General features: G+C 42.7%; 1 protein-coding gene and 1 pseudogene across 5 annotated transcripts in view; both read left to right on the top strand.

Moving 5' to 3' along the window:
* Positions 1–11099, top strand: part of osa (trithorax group protein osa) — a 32248-nt gene extending 21149 nt beyond the window's left edge. Inside the window, exons 8-16 of one of the 4 annotated variants that reach the window (XM_020958544.2) lie at positions 43–230; positions 289–543; positions 1882–2098; positions 2266–2457; positions 3336–3794; positions 4341–4503; positions 4684–4882; positions 5004–5088; positions 5147–11099. In XM_020958544.2, the coding sequence (XP_020814203.2) occupies positions 43–230; positions 289–543; positions 1882–2098; positions 2266–2457; positions 3336–3794; positions 4341–4503; positions 4684–4882; positions 5004–5088; positions 5147–8961 (5573 nt within the window). In that variant the 3' untranslated portion in view covers positions 8962–11099. Of the gene's footprint in view, positions 1–42; positions 231–288; positions 553–1881; positions 2099–2265; positions 2458–3335; positions 3795–4340; positions 4504–4683; positions 4883–5003; positions 5089–5146 lie in introns of all 4 variants that reach the window. The other 3 variants (XM_086831788.1, XM_086831791.1, XM_086831790.1) reach the window with 3 other exon arrangements.
* Positions 11100–13958: 2859 nt separating this feature from the next.
* On the top strand, positions 13959–16349 carry LOC110180397 (dynein light chain 1, cytoplasmic pseudogene; annotated as a pseudogene). The gene has a single exon (XR_015271401.1). The product of XR_015271401.1 is annotated as a dynein light chain 1, cytoplasmic pseudogene (transcript).
* Positions 16350–18186: the final 1837 nt, after the last annotated feature.

Raw genomic sequence — 18186 nt, 5'->3', positions numbered from 1 at the left:
TTCGAACGAATCAGTTGACTAACTTGTTTACATCTCCGACAGCATCCGGCGAAGATCCACAATGCACCACACCAAAGTCGCGCAAAAATGATCCCTATGGCCAAAGTCATCTAGCTCCGCCTAGCACATCGCCGCATCCAGTTGTGATGCATCCAGGTGGCGGCGGTGGTCCTGGAGAGGAGTACGACATGAGTTCACCTCCCAATTGGCCGCGTCCGACTGGTAGCCCGGTAAGAATCTCCTGAATTTATTCATATATCACGAATTAACGTGCGTCCATTTCCACAGCAGGTGTTCAACCATGTACCCCAGGTGCCCCAAGAGCCCTTCCGTAGCACCATTACCACGACCAAGAAATCGGACTCGCTGTGCAAGCTATACGAGATGGATGATAATCCGGATAGGCGCGGATGGCTGGACAAGCTCCGGTCGTTCATGGAGGAGCGGCGAACACCAATTACCGCCTGCCCAACCATCTCAAAACAGCCACTCGATTTATATAGGTTATATATTTATGTAAAAGAACGTGGCGGATTCGTCGAGGTATGCAAGGTGCCGTAGTAACTCCTTTTACTAACTTCTTTTATAGATTTACCTACTACTAGCAACAAAACCAAACCAAATCAACCAAAAACCAACCCAAAGAACACCATCACCACCAACGTAGTTAACACAAAACCAAAAACCAAATTCAAATGAAAGATATATATTCACATAAATAGACAGACACGAGTTCCATATATATATATTGTATGTGATTCGGCCAAAGTAAAAATTGAACAGCAAACTAAAGTCAACCCACCAACCATTTAGACCCTACAGCCTCCAGCCACTCCGATATCCATGTGTCTAAATTGTGTAGCTGCATCCAGGCAGTCTGCTTTCCGTAGGAAGAAGCAAAAAAGCAATCAATCCCTTATTGTTCAGCTTTGGTTTCCCCCTAGACAGCATGCTCTAAGCCGAATCCAACCAAGCACAACTCAATCTCTACCTATTTACTTACCTATTTTTTGTCAAAAATATCTGTAGAAATATCTGTGTGCCGGCATGCTCTCAGATTCTCACTTATTTCATTTGTGATGCAATTTATGACTAGCATTTTCATAAATTTTATCGTTATGGTTTTGTAGAAACTTAATTTAATCAAGGCCTGATTCCCAGCTAATCGATAGCGCCAATTGGATGGCAGGAATGATCGATATATATTGATATTTAACGTAAAAGTCGATTTATACATTAAAACTGTTTTATTAATTTCTATATTTTAACGTTAAATTCAATATTTACAATTTCGATGTGGCAAATTCAAATTCTATAATGTTTCAATAGAATATTGAGCGCGATTTATAATATTGGAATTATCCTCTCGGTATATATCGCTACGTAAAATCGAAATTTTGTGCACAAATTGATTGCTCTGCCTGTTGTTTATTTGAGGATTTCCCTCCATTTGTTTATTGAATTTATTCTTATTCAATTTTTCGTTTACTATAAATAATTATAAATGCATTTTTAAAATATGTTTAATTTTGATGTTTAAAGACACATTGAGTATTTCGAAAAAGGTTACCAAATTATTGTGTTTATTTTCTTATTCGTGTTGATTTTTTTGGTTTTGCCCCCTAGTTATCCCCTAATCCTCCTGTCTCCCTATTTCCCCTTAATTTTTCTATGTAGTTAGTATCATTTACCCTAGAACTTAAGAATCTAGACTGTTGGTTCTCCTTCCTAAATTGCTAAAACTGCATCCACACGAAATCTGTTTTTGTGCTCGCAAAAAACTTTTAATTATCTATTTTCAACCGTCATGAACTTTTTGAATCGCATTGTGGCGACCCCGTTTATTAATATCCCTCCGATTCTCTTCCGTTCCGCCGCCAGGTGACCAAGAGCAAGACCTGGAAGGATATTGCTGGACTCTTGGGCATCGGTGCAAGCAGTAGTGCCGCTTATACGCTGCGGAAGCACTACACCAAAAACCTCCTGACCTTCGAGTGTCACTTTGATCGCGGCGATATTGATCCGTTGCCGATCATCCAGCAGGTGGAAGCTGGCAGCAAAAAGAAGACGGCCAAGGCAGCGTCAGTTCCATCGCCAGGTAAGTGTTTGCTTTGCAGAACATCTTTTAAGTACTTTCGATGCTTAATTTAAAATTCTTTTCGTTTTTTACTATGTTTGCCCTGGCCAAATCCGAAAACGATATTGAATTTAACTTGCGACCCAACGGTGGTGGTCATTTGGATGCTGGAACCACAAACTCCACAGGTTCGTCAAATTCACAGGACTCGTTCCCAGCACCTCCAGGCTCCGCTCCAAATGCCGCAATCGATGGTTATCCCGGCTATCCAGGCGGGAGTCCGTATCCGGGAGCTAGCGGGCCGCAGCCGGATTATGCCACATCGGGACAAATGCAGCGCCCACCCTCCCAGAATAACCCGCAGCAGACTCCTCATCCCGGTAAGCGAGAACTTTTCTCTATGGACAAACATTTTATGTATATTTCACCCAGAGTGTGTATGAGATCTGTTTAGTTTTATTGCAAACGGAATGCATTATAGTTCGCTTAGCTGCCCGATATAATTACTAAATTGATAATGTCTAGATATTTGAAGTATCATTAAAGTTTGAAGTAATATTGAATTGGTTTGTTTGAATTTGTTGCTTAATAAGTATTTTAGCTAGACTCAATCTTTCGTATATTTATTAGACTAATTATATTTCTGATAAACGAAAAACCCAGAAAATAAGATTTGTCGTGATTGTTAAGACTTGCACTACTTTATAAAAGAAGTTAAAGGGTAGCTAATCGAATTACACTGCAGTGCTGTGTAGAAAATTATCTCAGATCTTTTTGACCATGTTTTGTGTTCTTGGATTCATGTTTGTTTTTTTTTAAACTATTGCCAAATTGTGTTATCTGATATATAGATGATATGCTTCCCTTTCGATCCTAACTCTTTTTGTACATATATTATATACCAACGTGTTTAATATATAAGTATACGATTTTACTACACTTTTTTGTTGATTGATTATCTATTATTATTCATTGTTGATGTGTGTGTTTATTTTGTTTATTCATTTTTATGTTTTGTAACCTTTGTGTGGGGCGCACTACTAAAATATATATAAATCTCCACAACCACCAACAAACCATCACCACAACGATGTTTCCATGTATCCATCTTCACCACCAACAACAATTAAAACAACAACAACCAACAACAAACAAATTCATTGTGTGATTGATTCATTGACTCATTCATTCATTTCGATTCATCCAAACCAAATCAAATCAAATCATCCAAAAAACCGCCGCTTACCGCCTCTCTCAGGCGCCGCTGCCGCTGTCGCAGCCGCTGTTGCCACCGGCGATAATATAAGCGTAAGCAATCCCTTTGAGGATCCCGTTGCTGGCGGTGGTCAACCGGGCTCGGTAACTGGTCCCGGTTCTGGTCCTGGTCCCGGTGCTGGAACTGCTGCTGCTGTGGTCGGTGGTGGCCCCCAAATAATACCGCCACCACCACCCCATTCACCGCACACGGCAGGCCAACAACAACAACAACAGCAGCATCCCCATCCGCAGCACCTGGCGCCGCCGCCACCACAGCAGCAACAGCAACCACAGGGGCCGCAGCCACCGCCAGCACCACAGCAACATGGGCCTGGTCCGGTACCACCGTCCTCGCCGCAGCAGCAGCAGCAGCAGCAGCATGTGCGACCAAACGCCGCCGGAGCACCTTATCCGCCGGGTGGCTCTGGTTACCCAACGCCTGTTGTGTCTAGAACGCCAGGTATACTCATCTTTTATTTTGCTCCCTCCATCATCTCTTTCATTTTTCTATTGTTCATAAATAATTTCCTATTCTTTGTTCCGCCAGCGCCTTTAGTTTCTCCATCTGTTGCCTTTTTCTAGGATTAACGTTTGTGCTACTTAGTTTTAGTATTATTAAAATATGAATTGCATGAATAGTAAAAAACTGCATCACTTTAAGCTACAACTACTAATTACTAACTAACTACTCTACTAACTTATTTTATTGCACTGTAAATTTTTTAGATCATTCTTGGTCTGCTTTTTCATTTTCCAAATGTTTAAATTAATTTTAAACAACTTTCGCATATTATTTACTTATTTTAAAGAACCTATTTTAATTTTGTGTTAAATCAATCAAAGATATCTATAATTTTCGGCTTTAAATTTGTTTAGTTTTATATTACGTGTACGCCTCATATGGCTATCCTCCGTATGCGTTTTAATAGAAATATTCGAATTACAGTGCAATTTTCAGATTTCTAGACAAAGTTTAATAATGATTTTTGACCATTCCTATTTGCAGGCTCACCCTATCCATCACAGCCGGGAGCTTACGGCCAGTACGGCTCGAGCGATCAGTACAATGCCAGTGGGCCGCCAGGACAGCCATTTGGACAGGGTCCAGGACAATATCCGCCGCCGCAGAACCGCAGCATGTACCCTCCCTATGGGCCGGAGGGGGAAGCGTGAGTGCATCCCAATTTACCCCACACAAGACACCACCACACCACACACCAGACCTCTCACATCCTCTGTACTGTAACTGCCCGAAATAGAATCGCTGGACTGAGCTCGTCGCAAGCTGTGCTTCTTAAAGAATCGAAAAGCCTTCGCTAATTCAAAATTCTTTTATATCTTTCACACAGTCCTCCAACTGGTGCCAATCAGTACGGTCCTTATGGTAATCGACCCTACAGTCAGCCTCCGCCGGGAGCACCTCAGCCACCGGCGCAAACGGTGGCGGGTGGTCCGCCCACGAGCGGAGCTCCAGGAGCGCCACCCAGCAGCGCCTATCCAACGGGCAGGCCGGCTCAGCAGGACTATTACCAACCGCCACCAGATCAAGTAAGTTAAGGAGAGGGAAAGTCTACTCGTAGCAAATCCAAAATAAAATGATCGAAAAGTATTCGCGCATGTTCTGAGTGGATATATCTAACAGAAACTTCAATTTTTAACGACTTTTCAGAGTCCACAGCCACGACGGCATCCCGATTTCATCAAAGACTCGCCGCAGCCTTATCCAGGCTACAATGCTAGGCCTCAGATTTATGGTAAGTACTTCGAAACCAGAAAGTAAACGGCTCTCTAATCCATCAACCCTTTCATTAGGTGCTTGGCAAGGCGGTAACCAGCAGTATCGGCCTCAATACCCGACCTCACCTGCACCTCCACAGAGCTGGGGAAATGCTCCTCCGCGCGGAGCAGCTCCTCCGCCGGGTGCACCTCACGGCCCTCCCCTTCAGCCACCGGCGGGTGTGGCGCAATGGGATCAGCATCGTTATCCACCACAGCAGGGTCCGCCGCCACCACCGCAGCAACAGCAACAACAGCAGCAGCAGCAACAACAACAGCAGCAGCAACAGCCACCTTACCAGCAGGTGGCTGGACCTCCTGGACAACCCCAGCCACAGGCGCCACCACAGTGGGCACAGATGAATGCAGGACAGGCTCCGCAACCTGGTATTGCTCCACCCGGCTCTCCACTACGCCCGCCCTCCGGTCCCGGACAGCCGCAACAACGAATGCCCGGAATGCCTCCACAACAGCAGCAAGCACAGCAACAGCAGCAGCCTCCGGTCGGTGGGGCTCAACAGCCACCGCCACCACAGCAGGCAAGCCACGGCGGGGTTCCATCGCCAGGCATGCCCCAAGTGGGTCCCGGTGGAATGGTAAAGCAACCTTATGCCATGCCACCACCGCCATCCCAGGTGGTAGGCGGTCAGCAAGTGGGCCAGCAGGTTCCACCCAGCGGAATGATGGTGCCCCAGAAGCAGCCCCCAATGATGCCAGGCCAGGGAATGCAGCAGCAGCCGTTGCAGCAACACCCCCAGCAGCCGCCGCATCAACACCACCAGCATCCTCATCAGCACCCACATCCGCATCCTCATCAGCACCCGCAGCATCCGCACCAGATGCCGCCCAATCAGCAGGCACCCGGCGGTGGCTACGGCCCGCAGGGACCACCCGGCAGTGGAGCAGCCCAGTTGGTAAAGAAGGAACTGATCTTTCCGCACGACAGCGTCGAGTCCACCACGCCAGTGCTGTACCGAAGAAAGCGACTAACGAAGGCGGACGTGTGCCCGGTGGATCCGTGGCGGATATTCATGGCCATGCGATCCGGTCTGCTTACAGAGTGCACCTGGGCCCTGGATGTGCTCAATGTCCTCCTGTTCGACGACTCGACGGTTCAGTTCTTTGGCATCTCGAACCTTCCCGGTCTGCTGACTCTGCTGCTGGAGCATTTCCAGAAGAATCTCGCCGAAATGTTCGACGAACGGGATTGCGATGAGTTGCCATCTTCCTCTCAGCTTGGCGAGGATACGGCGGCGGATGACGACGCGGACAGCGGCACCGTGATGTGCGATAAACAGCGACGAACCAGCGGACACCGACAGTCCCGATGTGTGCGGAGTATCAGCAGCTACAACCGACGCCGTCACTATGAAAACATGGATCGAGGTGGAAAAGGTAGCGACTCGGAAGAGGATGCCGACGAGGGCATCGATCTGGGCCAAGTACGTGTGCAGCCCAATCCGGAGGAGCGTTCACTGCTGCTCTCGTTCACACCCAACTACACGATGGTCACGCGAAAGGGTGTGCCTGTACGGATCCAAACGGCCGACCACGACATCTTCGTGGACGAGCGCCAGAAGGCGTGGGACATTGACACCAATCGCCTGTACGAACAGCTAGAGCCCGTGGGCAGCGATGCATGGACCTACGGATTCACTGAACCGGACCCCCTCGACGGCATTATCGATGTCTTTAAGTCGGAGATTGTAAACATTCCATTTGCACGCTACGTCCGCTCTGAAAAGAAATCATCGGCGAAATCGTTGGCCAAGAAGACGGAGATCAAGCAGGAGAATATTAGCGCCGAGGAACAACAGCAGCCGCAGTCGACGTTAAACAAGAAGAGGCGGCTGGTGAGTGGCGACAACAGCAATAGCAGCAGCTGCGGAGCTACCGCTGAGAGCAAGAAATCCAAGCTATCGGGCGAGGATGAGTTCGCGCAACCCTCCAGCGCTGAGGTGAAGAAGGAACCGGGCAACGACAGTGACTGTCGGGCCATCGACATGGAAATCGAATCACCGCAGCACCAACAGCAAGCGCAACGTTTAACCAACGGCGTTGCATCCTCGTCCACCTCCTCCTCTTCCACCTCACCACCGGGCGTCGGTTTCGATCCCCGAAAGACTGTTAAGGACGCCGCCCAAGTGCTGCAGAGAAGACGTGACTCCACCTACGAGGACGAGTGTTATACACGCGACGAGGCGTCGCTGCATTTGGTCAACGAGAGCCAGGATTCCCTTGCGCGCCGTTGCATTGCCCTATCTAACATCTTCCGCAATCTGACATTCGTGCCCGGCAACGAAACGGTGCTGGCCAAGTCCACTCGCTTCTTGGCAGTGCTGGGGCGACTGCTACTCCTCAACCATGACCACTTGCGGCGCACACCCAAAACAAGGAACTACGACCGCGAAGAGGATACGGACTTTAGCGACTCATGCAGCTCGTTGCAAGGAGAGCGCGAGTGGTGGTGGGACTATCTGATCACCATTCGGGAAAATATGCTGGTGGCCATGGCTAACATAGCCGGACACTTGGAGCTGTCGCGCTACGATGAGCTCATTGCCCGCCCCCTGATCGATGGCCTGCTGCACTGGGCCGTGTGTCCTAGTGCCCACGGCCAGGATCCGTTCCCGTCGTGCGGCCCCAACACGGCTCTCTCGCCGCAGCGCCTGGCGCTGGAGGCTCTCTGCAAGCTGTGCGTGACGGATGCCAATGTGGACCTGGTTATTGCCACGCCACCGTTCTCGCGTCTGGAGAAGCTATGCGCCGTGCTCACGCGGCATTTGTGCCGCAACGAAGATCAGGTGTTGCGCGAGTTCTCCGTTAATCTGCTGCACTACCTGGCTGCCGCCGACAGTGCCATGGCGCGCACTGTGGCGCTCCAGTCGCCGTGCATCTCCTATCTAGTGGCCTTCATCGAGCAGGCCGAACAGACGGCACTTGGCGTCGCCAATCAGCACGGCATCAACTATCTGCGTGAGAATCCCGACTCGATGGGCACCAGCCTGGACATGCTGCGGCGCGCAGCCGGAACACTGCTCCATTTGGCCAAGCATCCAGACAACCGTTCGCTGTTTATGCAGCAAGAGCAGAGGCTACTCGGCCTGGTCATGTCGCACATCCTCGACCAACAGGTGGCGCTGATCATATCCCGGGTGCTGTATCAAGTGTCTCGCGGCACTGGGCCCATTCACTCGGTCGAATTTCGGCTGCTTCAGCAGCGCCAGCAACAGCATCACCTGCAACAGCGACTGCAGCCTGGCGGAGCCGAGAAGACAGCTGCCGCCGCGGCTAGTGCGGCTGCGAAATCGGAACCAGAAGCTCCGGTTGCGGAAGCGAGTTCCTCGGAAGCGGCGACTACTACGAAGCCTGTTTCTTCAGCACCTCCAACATCAGCCACAACGGCCGTGGTGAACGACGAGAACAGCAACAGCAGCCAACAGCTGCCGCCGGCAGCCACCTTCAACGATGTGAGCAACAGCAGCACCAACAGCAACAGCTGCGGCACAGTCAGCAGCAATCAGACCAACAACAGCACCACTAACAGCAGCAGCCACAGTCACAGCCACAGCAGTGCGACCAGCAGTCAATCGGCCGTCGCAGGAGCAGCAGCTTCATCAGTATTGGCCAGTGATCAGCAGCAGGTGAGCAATAAGGTGGCCGCCGTGGCCGCTGCGGCTCTCAGCAACGCTAGTGCAGCGGCAGCAGCAGCAGCTGCTGCAGCGGCGGCGGCAGCGGCTTCTTCGGTTGCCCCGCCACCACCATCACCGGCGAACACCGCTGCTGCAGCGGTGGCCCAGCCAGCGGCACCGCCACCAACTAATGCAGGAACAACGACCGCCGTTGCGTAGTATACGACAATGATGCCAGCGTCCTACTACTGGCCACGAACCCCCCGAGGGGCAGTCGACTGATCTGGAGCTGTAGCTGCAGCTGAAGTTGGATCTGAAGCTGGAGATGGAGAATCCTGGGAGCTTCGAGGTAGCCTCGAGTCGATGTAATCAACGCTTGTAAATTTACTTAACTGGCACCACGTGGAGAGGAGAGTCATAAAGGCGGAGAAGAAAGTGGTATCCAGGCTTCAAGGATAGCGAAAGCGACTGTTGGGATGGGATGCAAGACGTCTATACAATAACAACTGTATATTTTTTCACACTCAAATCTAAAAATAGTAAATACGAGGAACTAAACTAAACCCTAAACTAAACTAAACTAAGCATTAAGCAATTGCATCAGCGAGCAACCACAAACATACGATAAAACTGAAGGGAGGACGCTAGCTGTTCGGAAACGGAAAAAAAACTGACCGAACGATCGATCGGATCGGTTATTATTGATTATATATATTATCGAGACACGGAACATGCATAACGAAGAAGAAGGGATAAGCGAAATTCAAGCACACAGCATACTTATTGTATTAAATTTAACAACTAATTGATGATGGAGAAAGATGGAGAACAAAGAGGAGGAGGAATAAGTAACTAAAACATACATACATATATGCATAACGCACGCTATGGTTTATCGTATATTACAAATATATATATATATAGGAAATAAATGCATAAATTAACATTAACATTACATGAGATGCAACAATTGTGTATGATGAATAGTTTTTAAAAGAATTCTACCACTTACTAATTAATACCCTATATATTACAACAACAACAATGTGCGCAGCAGACAAAACTCAAACAGCAAGCAAAGGCAAACACAAGTAAAGCCCCAATTCGATTTACCTATATATACTGATTGTAATTGCAATTAAATGCGCAGATTTTACGCAGCAAGAGAGGAGTAATAATGATGAGGATGTTAATGTCGATGAATGGAACATTAAAACAATATTGTACATACTTAACTATTATGTAAATTTCCACTGTATTTTTTTTCGTTTTTACGCAATGTTACAAGGCACACACATGTAAGTGGCAGCACTGCATTTCGTATTTCGAATTTTGTATTTCATGTATGTCGTTTTGGGTTGGTTTTCGAAAATTCGTCTTCGATTTCGAGACGAACTTTTGAACAAAATCAATGCAACACACAGACAAAAGAAAGAAAGAAGAAAACAATTAACAAATAAAATCAAATTAGGTGATATAAATATATAAATATACATAGCGCATATATATACATACATAATGCATATATATATATATATATAAAACAAGATTGGAAAACGAAAAACTGGAACAACAAACACCCTGTAATTGCTGTAATTTTTTATGTTAATTGTATTATTTGCTGGAAGTGCTGCTGCTTCACTTTATTTTTTATATATATATCGAACTTACTTAAGGCGTAAATGACAAGATAAATAATTAGGTTTTTATCGTAATCTTAATTTAAAATATATTAAATAAATAAAATAAAAAACCAATAAGCAAAACGAAATCCAAACAAACAAAAACAACATAAATGCTACAAACAAAAAACACAAAGCGAAGCGAAGCAAATCGAACTAAAAGCTGTAGAGAAGCACGCAAACCGACTATATTACCACACACACTACACTCCTCTCCACCCCACACACCCCCCAACCAACCAGCTTGGTGTTAGGAATTCGAATTCGAAACATCGCATCGGGTGCACTGTGCACACCAATTTGTATACTAAACTTTCTCACATACATAATTATAATGTCGTGCTACATACGAGAGAGAGACAGAGATCGAACTCCCGATCCTGGCTTCTAGTTCTCCCGGCAATCATCCTGGATATATCGGGCTGGTTTGCCTGGGCAGATCCGGAGGAACGAACAGAGATTGAGAGAGAGATGAGATAATAGAAAAGTGCTGCTGTTGATACGTGTGTATTCGTGTAGTTGTTTGCAAACAAAAAATATTATAACTCAGCATCTCGATATCGGATATATATAACGTGTAGTTACTAGTGTATAATTTTGCTAGGATGTAAATGTATGTCCCTCAAAACTTAATTTAATTATTTAATTAATATACATACATATATGATATAAAAAGCATTTGTTTTAATTTTTGAGTGATCCCCGAATCTTTGGGGATTGAGATCAAGCTTCGAATCGCGAAGTCACTACAATAAAAAAAAATTACTGAAAACTACTGATGGAAGAGTTATAGGGACTGATTGGATTCTATGGATCGAAAATGTTAAAGCCCCGTAAAAAGATAAATGTCGAATTTTCATTTCGAATCGACAGAATTCGATTTGAATGGAAATTGGGGAAACGGGGGTTATCATGGCATAAGTGGAACTCCACCTCCAGTAGAAATTGGCGTCAATGAGAAGATTTATATTAGCTTATTCTTTAGCAAGCATTGAGAAAAATGAACTAAATTGTGCTGTGAAGGTAAAACCCGGTAAAAATCAATTATTTTTTTTACAAAATATTAATTTTATATATTGAATTATATTTTCTAAAATTTGCAATTTAATTTCCGTCAAAATTATGTTGAAAATAGGGTAAATAATTTTAAAATCTCGGTTGATATTTATTTATTTACCTGTTTATTATTAGTTTTTTATTATTTTCAAGGTTATTAGTTAGTTTCTTATTTAATGTTTTTGTTTTTAATCGATTATATTGCCAGTTTTAGCTTTTATGCGATTTTTAAAAATTGTAGTATGCACATATATTGAATACCCACTGTACCAAGAGTACTTATCGGGTACACACTGTAACACTTTGTTGCAGTGTTTACAAAAGTCATGAACCTCAAGTGGACGAAATATGAACTGCCCACTTATACATTGGCCCGCACACAAATAGTGCAAGTGTCAGCATAAATGCAACACGAGCGGACCACATGTATGTATGTGCATATATCTCCGCGCTTAGCCTTAAGCGAGCATAGCTATGTGTTTATGTATTTAAGAATATATAACCGTCTCTCTGCCGCCGCCTGCGAGCAGCGCAGCTACGAGACTTAGCCTTAATTAGACTTAAGAAATATTGTAAAAGACAGAGACATTCTGATCGTTGGAGCGGCACCTCAGCTGCTCCTATTAATAAAGAAACCCAACATTTAAATATATCCCTTGGAGTTTTCTATTGGCAATCATATCATAACATGGCGACCGTGACAGTTATATCTTGACTATAAAAGGACCTCACATTCGGAAGGATTAATAAAAAAAAAAACTGGACTTGGAACTGAAAAAATAAATTCGAGAGAGCTGGACTTGGAAGGAAAAAATAAATTCGAGAGAGCTGGACTTGGAATGAAAAAAATAAATTCGAGAGAGCTGGACTTGGAATGAAAAAATAAATTCGAGAGAGCTGGACTTGGAATGAAAAAAATAAATTCGAGAGAGCTGGACTTGGAATGAAAAAATAAATTCGAGAGAGCTGGACTTGGAATGAAAAAATTTTTTTGAAAAACGGAGGAAAAATGGAAAACGGCAAAAACGCAGTGAGTGGAGTGTGATGTGCGAAAAAAGTGGAGTGATGAACAAGCTAAAGGCCAGAAAGGCTGAGTTACTAAAGCTAATGAATAGCGGAAGTAGCTTAGAGTGAAGGCAATGGCCAATCGCGGAGGAGTTGCGAAAAAAATAAAAAAGAGAATAGCACACCTAAAGTGGCTACTTTACGTAAATACTCCACCTCCCGCATGGGCTACGACCCAAAAACTTCAGATGGAATTAGATTTCCTGAAGGAACAAATTAATAAAAATAAACGCCCAAAAATCGCCGCCACTCACTCAGTGCCAATAAAAAAAGTTAATGAAAAAATAATAACAAAACCTCCATCGCCCAAGCCATTACCGGAACTCAAAAAGACGTGCCCTGCCGACTGCCCTGGACCGCTGAACAGTGTGCATTGCAAATACACATGCACAAGGAAAGACGATTAGTGCGAGAGGCAATCCGCCCCTTACACCTCCGTGGGAAAAGTTGCCTGTGCGAAGCCAGCACCGGTACCGCCTGAGCCCATAGGCCCAGGACAGCAGCAGCAGACATAAAGCGTGGGAGGCACGACCGCCACCTGCGCCATCGAGGGAACGTCAGCGTAGCCAAACCGGCGACGACCAGCTGACGTGGTCAGAAGCGGCTCAGACCAAGGAAAAAAAAGGGAAGCGCATATATTTTTTTTACCAATGCACTGCGTTGCATAATTTTTTTGATTGCACTGCGATGCATATTTTTTTTTATAATATAATATAACTTGTAAAATTGAGCGGAACCTTTTCTGCCCAATTAGTCGTATGGCCCGTATAGCTGTACAAATAATAGGTAGGAAAAAATGTTAGACAACTAAGATTCTTTTAAAAAAAAAAATTTTCCTTTTAATGAGAAGTAATAGAATAAGTAAAACAGATCAAACAAATGATTCTGACTATTACTTCTCAGAAAAATTATATAAAACTAAAAAATACAACCCAATTGAAAATAAAAGAGAAAATGAAAAACCAATAGATACAACATTAGAAATGGGTCTTGTTGATTTAAAAACTGTGGATTCCACTGCAAATGTAATTAATAAGGTGGAGACACAAAATATTGATTCACAGTTAACAAACATTTTATTGTCAATCATTGTTTTTATTCTGTGCGCAGTCATTTTGTATAAAGCTTATATGTTCCACAATAGGTGCATAACAAAAAGAGCAATAAATAAAAGCCAGGCTAATGACCTGGACAAGATATAATAAGCGCTCACAATATTTGAAATAAAATGTTTTTGAACTAATATCCAAAAATAAGAAAATAATATATAGAATAAAAACAAAAATATGTATGACTATGTAAAATATATTAAGAACTAAAAAACAAATAAAAAAAAAAATATAAGAAATACATTACTTGTAATTAAATAATAATGATTTAAAATAATAAATAATTAAAAAAAAAATCAGCACAATGTCTAGTAATAAAGCAGACATTAGGAGTACCGATATGAGTGAGGAGATGCAGAAAATTGCCATTGATTGTGCAAGACAGGCTCTTAACGAGAATAGCATCGAAAATAAGATTGCCGAACACATTAAAAATCAGTTCGATATACAATTCAAACCTAAATGGCATTGCATTGTCGGCACTGAATTCGGATCTTATGTATCTCACGAACCAAACCATTTCATCTATTTCTATTTGGGCAAACTAGCCATTCTATTGTTTAAGAGAGGTTAGAAATAGGAAGTTAGTTATGATTCGAGCTTCGTTCACAAAATAATTCCATTAAATAATGGAATGGGACGAATTATACAAGGAATTAAACTATATAAAAATTGATTTTGACAAATCGTATAAGTCATTATCAAGAACTCGGCAAGCACAGCAAAATACTGTGAACAAACATGCTGAAATATTAGTAAACCGCTTTAACACTGCGCGTATACTGATACATGACCAGAGAGACCGGCTAGACAAAGCCCATTGGTCTCGAGTATCAAAGTTCTTGAACAGATTGCGAGAGAACTTAATATTCGTTAAACAAAGGTATAACTTGGCCATTTCAGTGCCAACTATACTAAACACCCCTTTGACAATAGAGACAGAGTCAGAATTATCAGATTCGCCAGCCCTTGAGCCGGCTGAGATAGATAACCCCGTCTCTACAGACCCCGAAATAGAGGAAAAAGATATAAACAACCTCACTATTCCTGCAGTCCTCATTCAATCTGAATTATCAGATCAGGACCTGACGGACACGGATAATAACGACAGCATTGTAGAAGTAAAACCGACCACAATGGCTGACGAAACCATTGCCCAAAGGGCATATATTAAGGAGATTTCGAGTACCATCCCGGAATTCAACGGGCAAAGGATACAGCTTCAGAGATTTGTAACAGCTTTGAAGTTGGTTAACCTTACGAAAGGCACTTTCGAAAATTTAGCCGTAGAAGTTATTAAATCCAAAATTGTAGGATCAACGCTGTACAGAGTACAGAATGAAACAACAATAGAAGCAATAATAAAGAAACTGCAAGACACTATAGTCGGTGAAACATCCGACGTGGTGAAAGCAAAAATGTCAAAAACAATACAGAAAGGCAAAACAGCCGAAAAATTCACATCAGAAATAGACAACCTACGAAAGCTCCTCGAAGCTTCATATATTGACGAAGGCCTTTCGGCCGAACACGCTGACAAATTCAGCACGAAGGAAGCCATCACCACAATGGTTAAAAATTGTGAGCATGGCAGACTAAAAACAATATTAGAAGCAGGAAATTTCACGAACATGAATGAGGCCGTCACTAAGTACATACAATGTAGTACTGAAATGACAGGTAATTCCAATTCAATATTGTACGCCCACCGAGGAAACAACTATCGCGGTAACAATTACAGATACAATTATCGCGGTAGGGGTAATAGCCGAGGTAACTACCGAAACAATGGCTATAACCAAAATAACGGTTACAACCGGAATTATAATAATCAAAACAGTAATTATAATAGAGGTAATAACCGTGGTGGAAATAACCGTGGCGGAAACAACCGCGGGACATCCAATAATCAGAATAATGTCCGAGTAACCCAAGGTAACTCGGGAAACTAGCAGAACCCTTCAGCTATTTAGAGCCCAAAAATGGCTCAGTAAAAACCATCAACCTTAATCTCAGCATCTTTGTAAAAATTATCAATGAAAGAACAGGTAAACCTTATACACTGTTGCTTGACACTGGTGCAGATATATCTATATTAAAAGAAAATGTAGATATATTTGAAAATGTAAATGATAAAATTCATACCCAAATATCGGGAATAGGTGAAGGCACAATCTCTTCAAAAGGTTTAGCCTGTATAGAACTAACTACAGGTAAATATATAATTCCGCACGACTTCTATTTAGTCGAGCAAAATTTCCCAATACCTAGTGATGGCATACTAGGAATAGATTTCATAAAACAATATAATTGCCAATTAGATTTCACACAGAGTGGCGACTCACTAATTCTTCGCCCAAACAACTTAAATTATCCCATTAAATTACAAATACTTCATACCTGTGAAAATAATGCCACAGTACTCCCAGCTCGTTCCGAAGTTGTCCGTGAAATACAAATTCCCTCAGTAAAAAATCAAATACTGATATTAAATCAAGAAATTGATGAAGGAATTTATATCGCAAATACGATATCCAATCACAAAAATACTTATGTCCGTATTATAAATACAACAAATTCCAATAAGATTGTAAATTTAAATAAAATTAAATATGAAACTCTAAATAATTATGATATAATAAAAGAAACTAACGAAGGAAGAGATGACTTCGTTATGAAAAAGCTAATTAAAAACTTTCCGCCTTTGTTCAAAAATGAATTAAAAGAGTTATGCACCAGATATACAGACATATTCGGACTGGAAACCGAATCGATAACAACAAATAATTTTTACAAGCAAAAGCTTAGAGTGAAGGATGATGAGCCTGTATACATTAAGAACTATAGAAGCCCTCACAGCCAAGTACAAGAAATCCAATCTCAAGTGCAAAAATTGATAGATGACAAAATAGTCGAACCATCAACTTCAGCTTATAATAGCCCCCTTTTATTAGTTCCGAAGAAGTCCCTCCCGGACTCTGACAAGAAAAAATGGCGATTAGTAATCGACTATCGTCAAATTAATAAAAAGCTATTGTCCGATAAATTCCCACTACCTAGAATTGATGATATTCTAGATCAACTAGGTAGAGCAAAATATTTTTCATGCCTAGACTTAATGTCTGGCTTTCACCAAATTGAACTTGAAAAAAGTTCCAGGGATATAACGTCATTTTCAACGAGCAATGGCTCGTATCGCTTTACGCGATTACCATTTGGCTTGAAGATAGCCCCAAACTCATTTCAGAGAATGATGACTATCGCCTTCTCTGGATTAGAGCCTTCGCAAGCATTTCTTTATATGGATGACTTAATAGTCATAGGATGTTCCGAAAAACATATGCTCAAGAACTTAACTGATGTCTTTGAGAAATGTAGGCAACATAACCTAAAGTTACATCCTGAAAAATGTTCATTTTTCATGCATGAAGTCACATTTTTGGGACACAAATGCACAGATAAAGGAATCTTGCCAGACGATAAAAAATACGACGTTATAAAGAATTACCCAGTCCCACATGATGCGGACAGCGCTAGACGATTCGTTGCTTTTTGCAATTACTATAGGCGCTTTATAAAAAATTTTGCCGACTATTCTCGTCACATAACCAGGTTATGTAAAAAAGATGTAAAATTCGAATGGACATCTGAATGCCAGAATGCCTTCGATCATCTTAAAACGGCACTTATAAATCCAACACTGTTACAATATCCAGATTTTTTTAAAGAATTCTGCATAATAACCGATGCAAGTAAGCAAGCGTGTGGAGCGGTTCTAACTCAAAACCATAATGGTCTCCAACTTCCAATTGCATATGCATCACGATCCTTTACTAAAGGAGAAAGTAACAAAAGTACCACTGAGCAAGAATTAGCCGCTATTCATTGGGCTATAACACATTTTCGACCATATATTTATGGAAACCACTTTACGGTTAAAACAGACCATAGACCACTAACATATTTGTTCTCAATGGTAAATCCTAGCTCTAACACGTATGAGGCTTGAATTAGAGGAATTCGATTTTACGGTAGAATACCTGAAGGGTAAAGATAACTACGTAGCTGATGCATTATCAAGAATAACCATCAAGGAGCTACAAAACATTACTGGAAGTATAAAAAAAGTCACTACAAGAAATCAAAGTAGACAGAAATCCTGCGCAGGAGACAAAGAAACAGAATTGCCTAGGCAATCTGAAGAAAAAGCTTCAAAGCCCAACGTATATGAAGTCATTAATAATGATGAAGTACGTAAAGTAGTGACCTTGCATGTAAATAATAAAATGTGTTTATTCAAACACGGAAAGAAAATTACAGCAAGTTATGATGTTAGCGATTTGTATACTAATGGAACCTTTGACTTAGGTCAATTCTTCCAAAGGCTTGAAAAGCAGGCCGGTATTAACAAAATCAGCCAACTCAAAGTGGCACCGTGGGAAAATATCTTTGAACTAGTTTCAACTGATAATTTTAAAATAATGGGCAATAAAATATTGAAATTATTAAGAGTAGCGCTACTCAACCCGGTG

Source organism: Drosophila serrata, unplaced genomic scaffold (genome assembly GCF_035046125.1).
Source record: "Drosophila serrata isolate PLE 108 unplaced genomic scaffold, ASM3504612v1 contig_241, whole genome shotgun sequence".
NCBI lineage: Eukaryota > Metazoa > Arthropoda > Insecta > Diptera > Drosophilidae > Drosophila > Drosophila serrata.
This window is presented reverse-complemented; position numbering and strand designations above follow the sequence as displayed.